Source organism: Staurois parvus, unplaced genomic scaffold (genome assembly GCF_062004578.1).
Source record: "Staurois parvus isolate SC_StPar_1 unplaced genomic scaffold, SC_StPar_1.0 ptg000177l, whole genome shotgun sequence".
Lineage (NCBI taxonomy): Eukaryota > Metazoa > Chordata > Amphibia > Anura > Ranidae > Staurois > Staurois parvus.
In genome coordinates this window covers 3,763,964-3,778,247 of record NW_028317973.1, presented here as the reverse complement: position 1 = coordinate 3,778,247, position 14,284 = coordinate 3,763,964, and the positions used below count along the sequence as shown (strand labels likewise).

The following is a 14,284-nucleotide window of genomic DNA, read 5'->3' as shown; positions in this document are numbered from 1 at the left end:
AAAAACACAGTGTTGGTACAATAGTCATATACTGCACAAAACCAGTAACAGAACTATTTGTTCTGTGTGAGTTATGTTTCTAAAGCCTACCTCTAGCCAATTTTTTTTCTTTTAGCTTTTGATAGTGAGGAAGTATTAGAACCCCAATCACGTTAAAACCTTAGTTTCCTAAATGCTGTTTGCATCCCTGTTGAGAAAGGAAGTAAAGGTAAAGTTCTCAAATAGAAGTACAGCCAACAATAAAACCTGAAATAGGTTCTGACCCTATCATAAAATGTGTTTTAGTTGCAGTACCTGTCCGTTAGAGAGCTCTCCCCTCACTTGTGCTAAAGACAGAGGAGATCTCCCTAGCTAGGACATAGAGAGCAGTAAAAAGCTCAACGGAAATTCTAATCATTTTCACTCCAGAAAAATATAACAAGTGTTTGCTGCAAATGGGCATTAACCATTAAAACTAGTGGTTGTGTATTTTCACAGTTACTGGCCTATTGATTTGCCCATCACTGGCATTAATACATAAAGTGATATGTTTTTAGGATAATGAACAAGGCTTTCCTTTGCTACAATTGTTTTCAAAAATAATTTTAATTTGTGTGTGTTTTAGGGATAAAATGGTAAAAATAATGTTCTTCCTCCAATTTTGATGGGAATTTTTCCAAAGCAACTACAAGTGCAATTTGTATTCTGTGGTTTGTTACTTAGCAGGGAAAGCAACAGGTTTGCTTTAATGCCTTCCAGTCAAGCAACACATACTCTGTTCACGCTCTTTCTTACAATTCCATTCAACTGCTGAGATTGAAGAAAATGCTTGGTTTTCCAAATATGGTGCAGCATGTGACTTCATGTGACAGTGTTGGTGCTTGGAGATTGGCCCTGTGCTGTCACATGGGTGTGGAGGAGCTCTTGGTCCTGTATTAGCTTCTACTAGAGTGACCCAGAGCTTTCCCAAGGCTGTCTGTTTTTCTTTGTGCCCTGTGGCTAAACAGTGTGACAGGGGAATCAGTGAAATTGATTAGGTGCTGCTGGGAAAGGGGCATTAAAGTGAACTGACTGCCTTGCCCTGCATGAGCAAAACATGGGTTCATGTTAAGTATTAGTTCATATGTCTGAGTTTTTAAAGCATTGACATAAATATAGAAATCACATAACAATTTCTTTCTAAAAGACCAACACATGAACACGTGTTGCTCTTTTAGTTGCAGAAAATCAACTTTCCACTGAAAGCCACCCTCCTGAGTATAGAAATATTTAAAGCTGAACTCCAGGCAATGAAAAATGATCTCTTGCAGTAGTACTGCCCTCGCACCATCTAGGGGAGAGGTTTACTTACCTGATCATCTGCTCCCCCAGCAGGCAGCACTCCAATTTGTTCTGGTGGTGCACTGTTCCTTGTCATCCTCATGTCCAATACAGGGCTATGGACTAGAGATGAGCGAATTATTCAAAAATTCGATTCGGCTGATTCGCCGAATTTCAGGAAGAAATTCGATTCGATGCGAATTAATTCGCTACGAAGTTAACTTATAAAAAGGGTTTCTAGGCTTCAGAGAGCCTTTAAATTAGTGCAGAACACTGTACCTTTAATTTAAATGCCCTTGGAGATGAGGAAGGAGAAGGAGAAGGATGAGAAGAAGGAGAAGGATGAGAAGAAGGAGAAGGATGAGAAGAAGGAGAAGGATGAGAAGAAGGAGAAGGATGAGAAGAAGGAGAAGGAGAAGGATGGGAAGGAGAAGGATGAGAAGAAGGAGAAGGATGAGAAGAAGGAGAAGGATGAGAAGAAGGAGAAGGAGAAGGATGAGAAGAAGGAGAAGGATGAGAAGAAGGAGAAGGATGAGAAGGATGAGAAGAAGGAGAAGGATGAGAAGAAGGACAGTTCTGTGACAGTTTCTGTCTATTTCTGACAGTTCTGTGACATTCACTCCATACAGCGGTTTCAACCGCTGTATGGAGTGAATGTCACAGAACTGTCAGAAATAGGCTATTTCTGACAGTTCTGGGACACTCACTCCATACAGCGGTTGAAACATTGTATCTATTTGTTTCCATAAATGGATCCATTTATGGAAACAAATAGATACAATGTTTCAACCTCTGTATGGAGTGAATGTCCCAGAACTGTCAGAAATAGCGGAGCTCTGCAGATACACTTAGAGGAGCTCTGCAGATACACTTTTTGCCGGCTTGGAATTATTCTTAATTTCATCCTACTTCTTCTTCTTCTTCATCCTTATCCTCTTCTTCTTCTTCTGAGGATGAGGATGAAGAAGAAGAAGAAGTAGGATGAAAATAAGAATAATTCCAAGCCGGCAAAAAGTGTATCTGCAGAGCTCCTCTAAGTGTATCTGCAGAATAGAGGAGCTCTGCAGATACACTTTTTGCTGGCTTGGAATTATTCTTATTTTCATCCTACTTCTTCTTCTTCTTCTTCATCCTCATCCTCATCCTCTTCTTCTGAGGATGAGGATGAAGAAGAAGAAGAAGAAGAAGTAGGATGAAAATAAGATTAATTCCAAGCCGGCAAAAAGTGTATCTGCAGAGCTCCTCTAAGTGTATCTGCAGAGCTCCTCTAAGTGTATCTGCAGAATAGAGGAGCTCTGCAGATACACTTTTTGCCGGCTTGGAATTATTCTTATTTTCATCCTACTTCTTCTTCTTCTTCATCCTCATCCTCATCCTCTTCTTCTTCTTCTGAGGATGAGGATGAAGAAGAAGAAGAAGAAGAAGAAGTAGGATGAAAATAAGATTAATTCCAAGCCGGCAAAAAGTGTATCTGCAGAGCTCCTCTAAGTGTATCTGCAGAATAGAGGAGCTCTGCAGATACACTTTTTGCCGGCTTGGAATTCTTCTTATTTTCATCCTACTTCTTCTTCTTCTTCTTCATCCTCATCCTCATCCTCTTCTTCTTCTTCTGAGGATGAGGATGAAGAAGAAGAAGAAGAAGTAGGATGAAAATAAGAATTCCAAACCGGCAAAAAGTGTATGTGCAGAGTTCCTCTATTTCTGACAGTTCTCTGACAGCTTCTTCACATGTACAGCGGTTGAAACATCTGTATCCTAAATGGAAACTAATAGATACAATGTTTCAACCGCTGTACATGTGAAGGAACTGTCAGAGAAATGTCAGAAATAGCGGAGCTCTCTGCAGGGACACTTTTGCCGGCTGATCGGGAAAAATCTGATTCGCGCACCCGAAGTAGGCAAATATTCGGATTCGACGCGAATCAAATTTTTCCTGAAATTCGTATCGAATTCCGGTTCGCCTGGTTCGATTCGCTCATCTCTACTATGGACCCTACCCTAGCCTTGATGATGTTAGGATCCTAGACCAGTGGAGCACAGGGGTGCAGATGCTGTGAGAACCAGTCTAGCCATGGGGAACAGTGGAGGATTGGATAACTATATCTCCCTTTAAAGTGGAGTTCCACCTGAAAAAAAAAAAGTCAGCAGCTACAAAAACTGTAGCTGCTGACTTTTAAAATACAGACATTTACCTGTCCCTCGGTCAGCAGTGTCCTCACCAAGGCTGATTTCACTGGCCGTCTTCTCTCCCTGGTGCCGGCATCTTCAGTGTGGGCACCCAGCTGTGACAGCTTGCAATTTCACAGCCAGGGACCACTGAGCATGCACGAGAAGCGCTGTACTTTGTGAATGGCCCCGTAGTCTTCTGGGACCTGTCATGTGTCCCAGAAAACTACAGGGAGAGGGGGGGAAGGACAACTTCCACTTCCAATTGCCTAGGTGATCGCAGCGGAAGTGGGAGTGGGTACCTGTCAAATTCGTGTAACCACTCCCCAAAGGTGCCAATCCTTAATGGCGAGCGGGGGACAAAGGCTTAAAGCAGAACTTCCCCTTTTGGGTGGGCCTCCGCTTTAATGTTCCAGTAGACAAAAAACAAACAACTAACTCTTGAAGTGTGGGCACAGCTAAACTGCAAGGGACAATTTTTTAGTTGCCTGGAATTGGACTTTAAATAATAAGGTTTGCAGTACTTCTTTATAAAGGGTACAGGCTCTCCGACTATCATCGTGTTTTTGGTTTTGCAACCTGGTGACCCACTGAACTGGGTTTAGCATCTAGGAAACAGATTCATGTTTGTTCTAGATCAGTGACTTGTTAGTGCAGCCATAAGCCTAGTACAGTGGTGGGCAACCTTTTTTTTCAACTGAGCCAAATCTCGCCAAAACCATGATTGAAATTTATTTTGAGAGCCACATTTTTAAAACTGAAAATACATCTCCCATATAGTAATTCATCCCCCATAGTAATTCATCCCCCATATAGTAATTCATCCCCCATAGTGTAATTCATCCCCCATAGTAATTCATCCCCCATATAGTAATTCATCCCCCATATAGTAATTCATCCCCCATAGTAATTCATCCCCCATATAGTAATTCATCCCCCATATAGTAATTCATCCCCCATATAGTAATTCATCCCCCATAGTAATTCATCCCCCATAGTAATTCATCCCCCATATAGTAATTCATCCCCCATAGTAATTCATCCCCCGTATAGTATTTCATCCCCCGTATAGTAATTCATCCCCCGTATAGTAATTCATCCCTCGTATAGTATTTCATCCCTCATATAGTATTTCATCCCTCATATAGTATTTCATCCCCCCATATAGTATTTCATCCCCCCATATAGTATTTCATCCCTCATATAGTATTTCATCCCCCCTATAGTAATTCATCCCCCCTATAGTATTTCATCCCTCATATAGTATTTCATCCCTCATATAGTATTTCATCCCTCATATAGTAATTCATCCCTCATATAGTATTTCATCCCTAATATAGTATTTCATCCCTCATATAGTATTTCATCCCCCACAGTACTATTCCCCCCCCTTCTAGTAAGCCAAGTCCCCCGTGTCAATTCACTTACCTTTGCTCCGCGCGTTCCTCTCGCTGTCTTCCCGCGCCGTTCGGGTCTTCAGGGCGGACTGTGAGAGGAGCCTAGCTCCCCTCACGTTCGGCACACTGCCCCGCCTACACACATCCTGACAGCCACATCCGCGGGCCGGATTAAAAGGTCCGCGCGGACTTTTGGGGCGGCCAACCGAGAGGAGGCAGGGGAGCGGCCGACCGAGAGGAGGGAGGGGAGCAGGCGCCCGGCACACAGAAGAGCCGCATTAGAGTGGGTAAAGAGCCGCATGTGGCTCGCGAGCCGCGGCTTGCCGACCACTGGCCTAGTACATATGATGAAAATATCGGATAACTTGATCGTCTGTTTTTTTTTTTTTTTTAACATTCTACTCTCATATCTAAAACGAATAGGTTAGAGTTATGAAAAGTCTTGTAAAATAGAATACAACTTATCACGATAATGTATTGTAATGTATTCTTTTGTTTCCAAACATGCTCGGTTTTGGTCACTCGACTTTTTTTATGGCTGAATACTGTACTAATTAAACAGAAATTGTTCATTATGTTACAAGAAAGATTTTCATTGTTGCCCCTTGGGATAATTTCATATGAACTGTCATGATCGGCTCTCAAAAGCTGTGTATTAACGATCAGATTATCGTAAATCACTCTGAAAACTGCATTTTTTTTTTCATCCGACTTTCTCATCGTGTGTACAAGGCATTAGTCAGGAATCAGGGTGACAGACCTAAATTCTGCACAGATCAGCAATGGCAGACCCAGAGTTTCACTTTAACTTTGATCTTTACTATTTCTATATAATAAAAAGCCACTTTGTTAATTTAATGTATGCATACTGTGAGAAATATGGCATTTTTTACCAAGAAGACATTAAAGCAATCTGTTAAATATAATTACATAGGGTGAAAAAAGACAAAAGTCAAAATAACAAATAGAAAAAATGTATGTTAATAATATATAAGTTTTGTATAAAGTATAAATTAAACTTGGAAATTTGCCTCTTTTGCAGTAATCATGAAGAGATACACATTCTTCCAAGACTTTCTGCTGTCCTTATATCTTCTGGTTCCTTCCTTCTCAGTTGGTAAGTGATGGAAAATACTTATTGAAGTGTTTTTTTTTAATAGTACTCTATAAAACGGAGATCAGTTGTTACTTATGCTGTTACTTGTTACTTATGCTGTTCATACATTGTTTCAATGAAAGAACCTTCCAGAAATTGATTGCACTAAATGTTTCAATTTCATTAAAAACAATTGACCTATAATGATGGAAAATCTAATTAATTCAAATCCACCCTTCCTTGAATGTGTCAATTGATCATTTTCAAGATCATTTGAAGCCATCAATTCTATGGTCATGCCTTTACTTGTAATTATGTTTATGGTTAGCCTTAGGTCTCCAAGAATGGTTATTTCCAATACAGGTTTTTTTTTAAAGGTTCCCAATGACAGGCAGAAAAGAGACAGAGAAGGATTCAGAACTATTTTCCCACTTGATATATATTCCACTCACATTTTTCATATGGGATAGAAGATGCAATTCAATGCAAGTATTCACATATGATATCCCAAACTCTGACTTAAAGATCCATCACTGTGGATGCCCCCAGTCTGTTCAAGATTGAGTCACCTGCACCAGAAGAAAATCTTGATTGACCACATATGTCTGTGTATTGAAAACCAAAAAAGACTGTTACTTTGGCAATTCAAGCAAAAGTGACAGTATCTCTTAAAAGAAAAGCCCCACACCATCCACCAGATATGTGCTCCCCCATTACTTTGCTTCTCTTTTGGAGTTTTTGAAACTGGTTATTGTTCCTTCTGTGTAATAAAATATAGGTTTTCTGTAGAAAAAGGTGAAAATGTTTGTGTTTATTGCCATATAGTGGAAAGTCAGTGGAATATTTCAAAGGTTACCTGACAAATTAGTCTGATTAAATTTGCAGGCAAACTTCCTTACCAATTGTTGTAATCTCTGTTAACTAAAAAAGTACTGCTGCACCTATGTAGTGGGTTATATATGCATTCAACACTTTTCTGATAAAGAAGAGTTTTCATGTACTGTTCATGTGGTAATAAACACTTGACAGGTGGTATGGCTGAATTCCTTTGCGTAGAGTCTTGGATGCAATATTTCTGGACTGTACATTTCACCAAAAAACATTCTGGAAGAATGTATATTGCAGTACTGGTTATGTTGATACTGTCTATTACATACACCAGGGCATTTTCTGCTATTTAGCACTCTGCTACTTTAAATGGCAATTGCTAGTCATGCAACACTAGAATGTTGAAATTGTTATAATTTTTTTCACAGAAATCAAGCTTTCTTTTGGTGGTATTTGATCACCACTGGGTTTTTTTATGTTTATATTATATAAACGAAAAAAGAAAAGTTTGGAGAAAAAAACACAATATTTTCTACTTTCTGTTATAAGACATATCCAGTAAAAAAAAAATTTCTAATTTCTTCATGAATTTAGGCCAAAATTTATTTTGCTACATGTCTTTGGTAAAAAAAGAAGTGTATATTAAGGCGGAGCTCCATCCAAAAGGGGAAGTTCCGCTTTAAGGCTTCGTCCCCCGCTCCCTAGGTGATTGGAAATGGAAGTTGCTCTCCCTACCCCCCGTTGTCTTCTGGAACCTGTCATGTGTTCCAGAAGACTATGGGACCATGCACAAAGTGCAGCACTACTCGCACATGCACAGCGGGCACCCAGCTGTGAAGCCGTGAGCTGTCACAGCCTGGTGTCCACACTGAAAATGCTGGCGCCAGGGACACAGGATGGCTGGTGAACCCGGCCAGTGTAAGGACACTGTGGGATTGAGGGACAGGTGAGTGTCTGTTTTTAAAAAAGTCACTGTCACACTGTCACCATACTAATGACACTGGCTGGGTACGGGCAGGGGCAGACTGACCATTTGGAAACTCGGGCAGTGCCCGAGGGCCCAGGGTCAGTAGGGGGCCCCATGAGATGCCCCTGGTACCTTTTTCATAGGCTTTTTGTAGTTTGTGCAAGGACACAGGGGCCCCATGATCCCCTATTGCCCGGCGGTCCCATGAGTTGTCAGTCCGCCCCTGGGTACAGGTTAACATCAGGGGGCAATCAAGGGTTTAACTGTGTGCACAACAATTGTAATGTGTCTAATGTGTGCTGCTGTTGATTAAGAGATCTGGCTGATTTTTTTTCCTGCTTTGCAGGGAAAAGAAACAGCGAGATCACTGATCTGCATACAGAGTCGTGTGTGTTTGTGAATACAGGACTCTGTGTTGTGATTGGCTACAACCGTGCAGCAGGTCCACGGTCAAAAACATTGGCTGGGGTCTGCTGATAAAAATCTCACTGTAGCCAGTGATAGCTCAGGTCAACAGGGGACACACCCAGAAGAAGCTGGAGACGTGATCCAACTTGGCTGTGCCACCCACCTGCAGTAAATGTACTGTGGGAGGGCAGCAAGCAGATAATGGTCTCATTTTAGAGAAAACCTTGCTGAGTTTGTGCCTGACCTCTGCTGTTCATTAGTGGGCAGTTTAGGTAACTGTACAATAATGCTGTAACACTATTTTGAGTGCCAGTTGCTACTGCATTTGTAGTACTCACAAGTACTGTCTGGGCAGCACAAGTTTGTAAAATACTTCTGGCAGCCACATGCCATTGCTGTAATCCATATCTTTTTGGTATAATTGATACGTAGCCATCTTGGTTTCTGCAACCACATACTGAAAAAGCTAGCTATGCTGAATATATAATTTGTTTATTGTCTGGCCATTGTCCAATTCGATAAAACCAAGAAATGTCAATATACAGTATGTACCCCCTAGGTGATGACATTTTCACCTTGGCCCCTTAAAGATGAATTCCAGGTACAGCTATGTACACATAGTTATATTGTTCAAGCTTGGACCAATATAACTATATACTGTATACACCATACCTGTCCGATCTCCCTGGAAGCTGGAAAACACTGAAATAGACACTGCTACTGCAGTGGTTTCCAGTGTAGTAAGAAGTACATGTGTCAGGGTTCTGTCCACGGCAGGAGTTCTGGAAGATCTGGCATTTCTGCCAGTACTCAGCATGGCCGCAGAAGCACACAGCCTCACTTCTTCAAGTTGCTGGATGATCTCTAGCTCCCCGTGCCCTGTTCCTGTTTCCTGTGATTTTGACCTGTGAACTCCTGTTACCGAATCGGCTTGCTCCTGGACCTGTCTACTCTGCTTTACCCCTGATCTGACCTCGGCTTGGCTTACGGATACGCTCTATCTTGCTCCTCTGTGTATGATCTTGGCTATCCCATCTGATTACGTCTGCTCTGATTCCCACCTGGTACCTGACCTTGGCTTGAACCGACTACCCAGTAAACATCTAAATCCCGGAAGGGCTTGCATACCATGCACAGGCGCCTCCTGTCTGCAGACCTATCTCCATGCACCAGCTGTGCTTCTGAGTGGACCACCAACCAGCACTCCTACAGGCGACCTGTGCAACTTTGGGCCTGATTCCCACTAACTCACTCTCAAGGAAGTTCGGAAATTAGCCGCAAGGAAAGCCCTCTCTCCATTAGCCTCCATCACCAGGTATGTGACAACATGCCACTGCTCCAGGTGAGCCTGCCACGTCAATCCTTCACACCCCTCCAAAGTGCTAGCTCAGCTCCTTCATCTGTATGCAGTGAGAAATGCAGTGAGAAATCAAAAAATCTAGAGCACTGCACACCAAGGAAAGCAATCAGTCTTTATTAGTAATAGATAGATCCTCCTGCGCTTTAAATGGAACCCTAACTCTAAGCTGCTCACACTAAAACTTAGACCCAATAAGTACAAAAATATATAAACACAGTCTAGTGCTACACTGGATCCGTCTTTATTAAACATTTAAAACCACCATAATCCAGTAAGAAGAGAGAAAGTCAATGCATATCACATGCTAATGGCGCTTATTCATGACATGTCATGACTAAGCTCAGTTAAGGCACGAAACGCACCTACTTTCTCTGTCCCCACACTGTTTTGTTGACAGATAATGGTGGTTTTATATGTTTATTAAAGATGGGTGGTTTCCTTGGAGTGCAGCGGTCTGTACTTCTTTGATTTCCAGTTATCTCCACTAGGTTCTGATAAAGATACTTCCATGATCTCCATTTGATTCCAGGTCAACTGCTGAGTGGCTGCCCTGCTGTAGTATGAACACATATCGACGCCAGTTCCATTCAGAGAATGCTCTGCATTTTTATGACTAAATGCAAAGTGTTGTCTGATTGGACAAAGTGAAGAGAGGGTCGGTGATGTCATATCCTCCACCTCATCCAATGGTTTGCATTTATTCAGAAAATGTAAAGCTTTCTGCTGATGCCTGGCAGCCAACCTCCTGTGCTTGGAATGCAGCAGGACAGCTCCTTGGCATGGGACCTGAAACCAAATGGAGATCACAGGAGTATCTGGGTCTACTACAGTGATTTCCAGCTTCCAGGGGGATCATCCAGCTTTAATATATGCATAGTTACATTGGTTCAAGCTGGACCAATGTAACAATGTATGAAATATCCATACCTGGAATGCATCTTTAAATAAAAGTTTGTTTTTTGCCTTTCAGTTGACCTGTATTTTTTCCTGTTCATTATCTGCAGTTCTATTTCAGTTTTATATTTTCACATGTCTATAATTCTCTTTGGCAAACTCTGAATCTTTCTTCCACAACACTATTTATTATTTAGAATTACTGAAGGTTCTAAATGGAGCACAGCACCATCGATCCAAATTGTATGTCGCATGTCTATAACGTCTTTTCCTCAATTCATGTGATGGATGGATGTCATATGGGAGTCATATGGCTTTGTGTCATATAAAGAAACTGAGAATTGTCATATTCAGATAGATCTGCTGCTAACACACTAACTGGATAACAACAAGGCATTAAATCTGTTTACTGTAGAATTGTGAAATGAGGCAGGAAACTCATGCTAGTCTCTGCACAATAAGGCAACTACTCTAACTGGTTGGCCCATTTGTTTAATTATTCTTTATGGGCAGGAAACCAAGCACCTGTGGTCTCTTCAAACCCTCATGAACATAAAGACCACACAGTCTTATTGTGTCCATTCATTTTTTGGGACCTAATGCTGAGTACGTGAGAATTGGACAGGCATATGAGATAAAGAGGCCTGTTTATAAACCACTATGGCCTCTATTGCATAGCTTAGAAAGTAGATGTTTGAAGTTATGAATGTTAAAACTTGAAGTAATAGTAACATGTTTAAGCTTACAAATGGAATCAGGAATATTGGTGTCATTGGCCTGTTATTAATAAATGTAAATCTCCCATCACTCAATGGGGTTTTATTTACTACAGCTGGAGAATACAAAATCAGGCTTAGGGCTCATGTACACTGCAGCTGATAAACTCACGTTTAGGAGCTGTTCAGTGTTTTTTTTCAGCAGCACCTGAACTCACCCTAATGTTTTCCTATGTGTCCATGTACACATCTTCGTTTACATCATTTATAGGCATTTGAGTTTACAGTTGTTTTTTTTGCGTTCAGCAGTCGATTTTATCAGCGTTTCAAACTCAAAATGCATGTAAATGTGGCAAATCACGTTTATTAGCGTTCGCATTTGAAAATTTTTTTTAACTCTTCCAGTTTCCGATGCTGCCCAGAGTCTTTTTTCATCATGAAAAAGTGTTTTCAAGGTACTCAGATGGACAAAACACTGAACACAGGATGTTCCTACCAAGCTTGTCACACATTGTAATGACCAATTCACACCTCAGACCTCTCCCACCCTTGGAAACAAAAGATATCTTAATGACCATTCACACCTCAAATTCCTCATGAAGACCTCCTGCCAGGTGGCCTTAATGACTCACTCCACCAGACACCTTTCCCACCCTTGGAAACAAAAGAAATGTTAATGAACAATTCACACCTAAGCTAATCTCAACACATACTGCTGTCTCTGCTTCTACTCTCTGTATTTCTCTGAAACAGTCTGAAATAGTTAATAATTTACCACTTTTCAGTGCATTTTGGGCATTTGGGAGGTTCTCCTGTGCTAATCTTTAAAAAAACGCTTCTATGTGAAAACGAACATAAATGCTCATAAACGCATTATGCAAACGTGGCTAAACAGACATTTTTAAACCTACCTTTTCCAGCAGTCAGTTTCCATCATTCAGAAGTGTCCCGTGTACATGGGGCCTTACTCCTGCATAGAAACCAATCAGCTTCCAGGTTTTACTGCCAAAGCTTAACTGAGCAAGCTGAGGTTAGACGCTGATTGGTGTTTATGCAGAAATTAAGTTGATTTTGCACTCTCCAGCTTTAGTAAATAAACCCCAATAAGTGCTTCAAGTGTACTGTAGAACGTTACTAGATAAGGAGACCGCTGCCAATCTGAACTGATGTGCGTGACACAGGAAGCATATACAAATCCGAGAACATGCAAACTACTGCAGAGACATCTGGAATTATATGTCTGTGTCATACAGACCTGCATCTTGGTTGGAAAAGCAGATGCTGACCCTGGATAATACCTAAATAAAGATGGTTCTGACTTTCAGGAGTAATAGAAAGATTAAGACATTTTCAGGGGCCAATACATTGTTCCTTTCAGAGATCATAAGTGTTCACTTATTTATAATTTGACATGCATGCGTTACCTCAAAATAGCATATATAGCCTAACCAAAAAATGGTTTAAACTTATTGTACTTTATACTAAGAAAGAGCCTGCTGTCCTATAAAAAGTATGCATTCATAGATAGCTGGGTTTAGTTTGGGCCCCTAGAAATCTCAGTGGAAAATGGTTTATCTTAACCTGTGGTATGTCATTATTTCCACACCCTACTTCATAAAAGTCATGGTACTCATATCTTTCTGTAATGAGAAATATGATTTAAATAACCATATCCACATTGCATCTATGTCTTTATAATATATATTTACATGTACAATAAACTATGAGCTCTGTGTGCAACTAGAGGTTAAATTCATTATTTCAATGTTGCAGACTTATATGGTAAAATGAATAATCTACCATTTGAATGAAGGTGTTGATAAGTGAATATGCTTTACAAAGGCACTTATTCCTAGTGGGAGTTTGTAAGAGTACTTCAAATCAAGAATTTGCATGCTTGGTGTAAAAGGTATTTTGAGTAGTTTAAAACATAGTGAATAAAAAATATTTGCTTTTTATTTAAAGTGGTTCTAAAGACATAAGTTTTTTTTTTTACATGAATGCATTACATGCATTAAGGTAAAAAACATTCTGCATGCAGCTCCCCTCCCCCCTTCCAGTCCCCCTAAATACTTACCTGAGCCCTATCTCGATCAAGACTTTGGATCCTGTTGCTGTCAATCACAGCCAGTGAGGACGGGGGGGGGGGGGGGAAGCTGAGCCATGCTCTGTGTGTCAATGGAGACACAGAGCTGGCTTAGGATCGAGCATGCACAAGTGGCTTAGGGACACTCAACAAGGGGGAAGGGCGAGGCGCCCCGATGGGGGGCCTGAAAAGAGGAAGATCGGACTTCTGCAAAACCATTGCACAGAGCAGGTAAGTATTTAAAAAAATACAAATTGTGACTTTAGACCAGCCTTTCTCAACCAGGGTGCCTTGAGGTTTCTTCAGGGGTGCCTTGGCAAAATGTATAAAAATTGCCCAAAACTTGTATACAAGCCAGCGGGTGGAACAAGCCTGTATTTTAGTTACACAAAGTGACAGGTTTTCATTGTGCACCATTACGGCCTTCTAGCCGCTGGCGTCCTGACAACCAATGACATCATCAGTTGATAAGGAGGATGTCAGCTGCCTGCACAGCATCCTAGTTTGACCCTCCCTTGCCCCTCTCCATCAGTGCTGGGATCACATTAGCTCAGCGATGGAGAAAATCTGAGGGAGAAGAGAAACACTGGAATACTACTCAGTAGCAGTGTGCGAAAGTGTATTTGCTTTGGAATGCCCTACATGTGTGGGTGTTGTTGCATTATATAAAACTATTAGAATAGTTTTTCACATTTTAGAATGAGGTGTCCATAATTTTAATGGGTGCCTTGGGACTGTCAATAATTTTAAAGGGTGCCTTGACTGAAAAAAGCTTGACAAACACTGCTTTAGAATAACTTTTAAGTCCAATTTATATTGTCTAATATACTCTCACCAGCAACTTTATTAGGTACACCTTGCTAGTACCGGGTTGGACCCCCTTTTGCCTTCAGAACTACCTTAATTCATGGCACAGATTCAAATGAGTGTTGGAATCATTCCTCAGAGATTTTGGTCCCTATTGACATGAGTTGCTGTTGCCTTTCTATCATCTTGAACCAGTCTGCCCATTTTCCTCTTACCTCTGACATCAACAAGGCATTCTTATCCACCCAACTGCCACGGAT

The 14,284-nt window shown here is 41.0% G+C and overlaps 1 protein-coding gene across 3 annotated transcripts in view; it reads left to right on the top strand.

Moving 5' to 3' along the window:
- Window positions 1-14,284, top strand: part of CDH23 (cadherin related 23) — a 1,300,862-nt gene that overhangs the window by 178,123 nt on the left and 1,108,455 nt on the right. For all 3 annotated transcript variants that reach the window (XM_089677099.1, XM_089677097.1, XM_089677098.1), the window contains exon 2: window positions 5,905-5,979. In XM_089677099.1, coding sequence (XP_089533225.1) covers window positions 5,910-5,979 — 70 coding nt within the window. In that variant the 5' untranslated portion in view covers window positions 5,905-5,909. The remainder of the gene's footprint in view (window positions 1-5,904; window positions 5,980-14,284) is intronic.